The sequence below is a fragment of the Patella vulgata genome, chromosome 8, assembly GCF_932274485.2.
Source record: "Patella vulgata chromosome 8, xgPatVulg1.2, whole genome shotgun sequence".
NCBI lineage: Eukaryota > Metazoa > Mollusca > Gastropoda > Patellidae > Patella > Patella vulgata.
The window spans coordinates 14,602,844-14,605,683 of record NC_065886.2 but is presented as its reverse complement, the minus strand read 5'-3'; the positions used below and the strand labels follow the sequence as shown (position 1 = coordinate 14,605,683).

The following is a 2,840-nucleotide window of genomic DNA, read 5'->3' as shown; positions in this document are numbered from 1 at the left end:
TAATTGAAGTCGTTTAACTAATTGTATACAGTTGGTTTCTTAATTATCATCAGTTGAACGATTAAGCGATTAACTCACGCCTTGTTGGCGACAGTTTCTAAATTGTTTTGCCTATACCGATCACTAGTTGATCGCTGGTTCTGTGTTTGTAACTAAGATTAAGGGTGTTTAAAGGGTTACTATAGACAACAATTATTACAGTATATAAACTAAAAACTGTTGAGTTCAAGTCATCATTTACTTTAACTTGCCTTCTGACAAACATCAGTTATAGCAAGCTGTTATTTATTTCATATCGTTGACGACAAACTTTAATCTTCAATATGGTAAGTCAATTTTCTTTCTTTACTAAATTTACTAAAGTTTATATTTTCTTATTCAAACTCAGTGAATATAATCTTGAATCTGAATCATGTCGTCTCTTTCTTTGATAAGGTGGGGACAGGGGTCAAGAGCTCTACTTTAGATCATAGGGTCTGTGGAACGTGACAAAGATTAGGGTCGCCTGCCCAGTCTTGTTGGTTTTCTCTTGCTCTTTCGTTTCCCCCACTGCTAAAGACCCCTACATGCAAGCTATTTATTGACATACGTTTGTACCCAATGTTAGCCCCGAAATGACCTAGTTTGTAAGTTCAGGTCTAATTTAACACATACATGTAAGTCCCGAAATGACCTAGTTTATGTCGAGTAGAGTTAAACCTAAACTCTATTTCGCCCCCTCCCTCCAACTTAAATCCGACTTTTATATATGGACATTTCGTTGACATTAAAATTTCTTTCTTTTCTAGCGTGAGTGTATCTCTGTTCATATCGGCCAAGCTGGTGTCCAGATGGGCAATGCCTGTTGGGAGTTGTATTGTTTAGAACATGGAATCCAGCCTGATGGTCAGATGCCTTCAGATAAAACTATTGGTGGTGGAGACGATTCCTTCAACACATTCTTCAGTGAAACAGGAGCTGGTAAGCACGTACCAAGAGCTGTGTTTGTTGACTTGGAACCAACCGTTGTAGATGAAGTAAGAACTGGTACATACCGCCAACTCTTCCACCCTGAGCAACTCATCACTGGTAAAGAAGATGCTGCCAATAACTACGCTCGAGGTCATTACACCGTGGGTAAAGAAATCATTGATCTGGTTCTCGACAGAATCAGGAAATTAGCTGATCAATGTACTGGTCTTCAAGGATTCCTCATCTTCCACAGTTTTGGTGGTGGAACCGGTTCTGGTTTCTCATCTCTTCTCATGGAAAGATTGAGTGTCGACTATGGCAAGAAATCCAAGTTAGAATTCGCCATTTACCCAGCGCCACAAATTTCCACTGCTGTGGTTGAACCCTACAACTCTATCCTGACCACTCACACCACCTTGGAGCACTCTGACTGTGCCTTTATGGTTGATAATGAAGCTATTTATGACATCTGCCGCCGTAACTTAGATATTGAACGTCCAACCTACACCAACTTGAATCGTTTAATTGGTCAGATCGTCAGCTCAATCACCGCCTCTCTACGATTTGATGGTGCTCTTAATGTTGATCTTACTGAGTTCCAGACCAACTTGGTTCCCTACCCTCGTATCCATTTCCCTCTTGCTACCTATGCCCCAGTCATCTCTGCCGAGAAAGCCTATCATGAACAACTGACCGTGGCTGAAATCACCAACGCCTGTTTTGAACCCGCCAACCAGATGGTAAAATGTGATCCTCGTCACGGCAAGTACATGTCTTGTTGTATGTTGTACCGAGGAGATGTTGTTCCCAAGGATGTCAACGCTGCCATAGCCACCATCAAGACCAAGAGAACCATCCAATTTGTTGACTGGTGTCCAACTGGTTTTAAAGTAGGCATCAATTACCAACCACCAACTGTTGTACCAGGAGGTGATTTAGCCAAGGTACAGAGAGCTGTTTGCATGTTGAGTAACACTACTGCTATTGCTGAAGCTTGGGCTCGCCTGGATCATAAATTTGATCTAATGTACGCCAAGAGAGCTTTCGTCCACTGGTATGTTGGTGAAGGTATGGAAGAAGGTGAATTTTCTGAAGCTAGAGAAGATCTGGCTGCTCTAGAGAAAGATTATGAAGAAGTTGGTGTTGATTCTGTTGAAGGTGAGGGAGAAGAGGAAGGAGAAGAATATTAGAAAAACTTTTTTTTTTACATAAAATAAAAGATATCAACATCTGACATTTGTTTTTGATTAGTTAAAGGGTATTCGATATGCATAGACCTTTACACATACACGTGTAGCAGGGCCGTGGGTGGATTTTGAAACGATGTTAATGCTCGGTGTCTTTCTGAATCAGCGGAAAAATAACAAAGACCCATTCTTTTGTCTTCAAAGTGACTTAACGGATTAGACTGGAATGCATTTAGAGATCCATGAAAATAATGGAATCAGTTGACCCACCCTTACAAAACCTATATGGTTCTTTTTTAAAACCTCACTCCTTAAAGATGCATTGTGTAAGATTTATATAAACGCGGAAATTTATTGCTATAATAGTTCCATAAAAGATAATGAATACATTGAAAATTTTAGTCAAATAACTTCATTCGTAGCGGGTGGGAGTGGGGCTGAATGGTTAGCACGTGCGCGCTGTATCATAACCTCGTGGGTTTTCTCCGGGTCCTCCGTTTTCCTACCCACTGCTAAAGACCCCTACGCGCAAGCGATTTATGAAAATAAAATTGAACCATATATTAGTTCCGAAATGACCTACCATGGTAGTTTGTGTCGAGTGGACCTTAAACCCCGTTTCTCTCTCCCTCTCTTATTCTAGCAACATCACTGGACAATAGAGCCTTAGACTCATTTGTCCATTTTATCGTTAAAAGTTTA

At 40.6% G+C, this 2,840-nt stretch overlaps 1 protein-coding gene across 1 annotated transcript; it reads left to right on the top strand.

Annotated features, from left to right (window-relative positions):
• The first annotated feature begins 254 nt into the window (after positions 1-254).
• On the top strand, positions 255-1,729 carry LOC126829352 (tubulin alpha-2/alpha-4 chain-like). Its single transcript, XM_050559154.2, is given in 3 exon segments — positions 255-326; positions 789-1,571; positions 1,573-1,729. Coding segments are annotated over 3 exon segments (858 nt in total). The 5' UTR covers positions 255-323; the 3' UTR covers positions 1,645-1,729.
• The last annotated feature ends 1,111 nt before the right edge of the window (positions 1,730-2,840 follow it).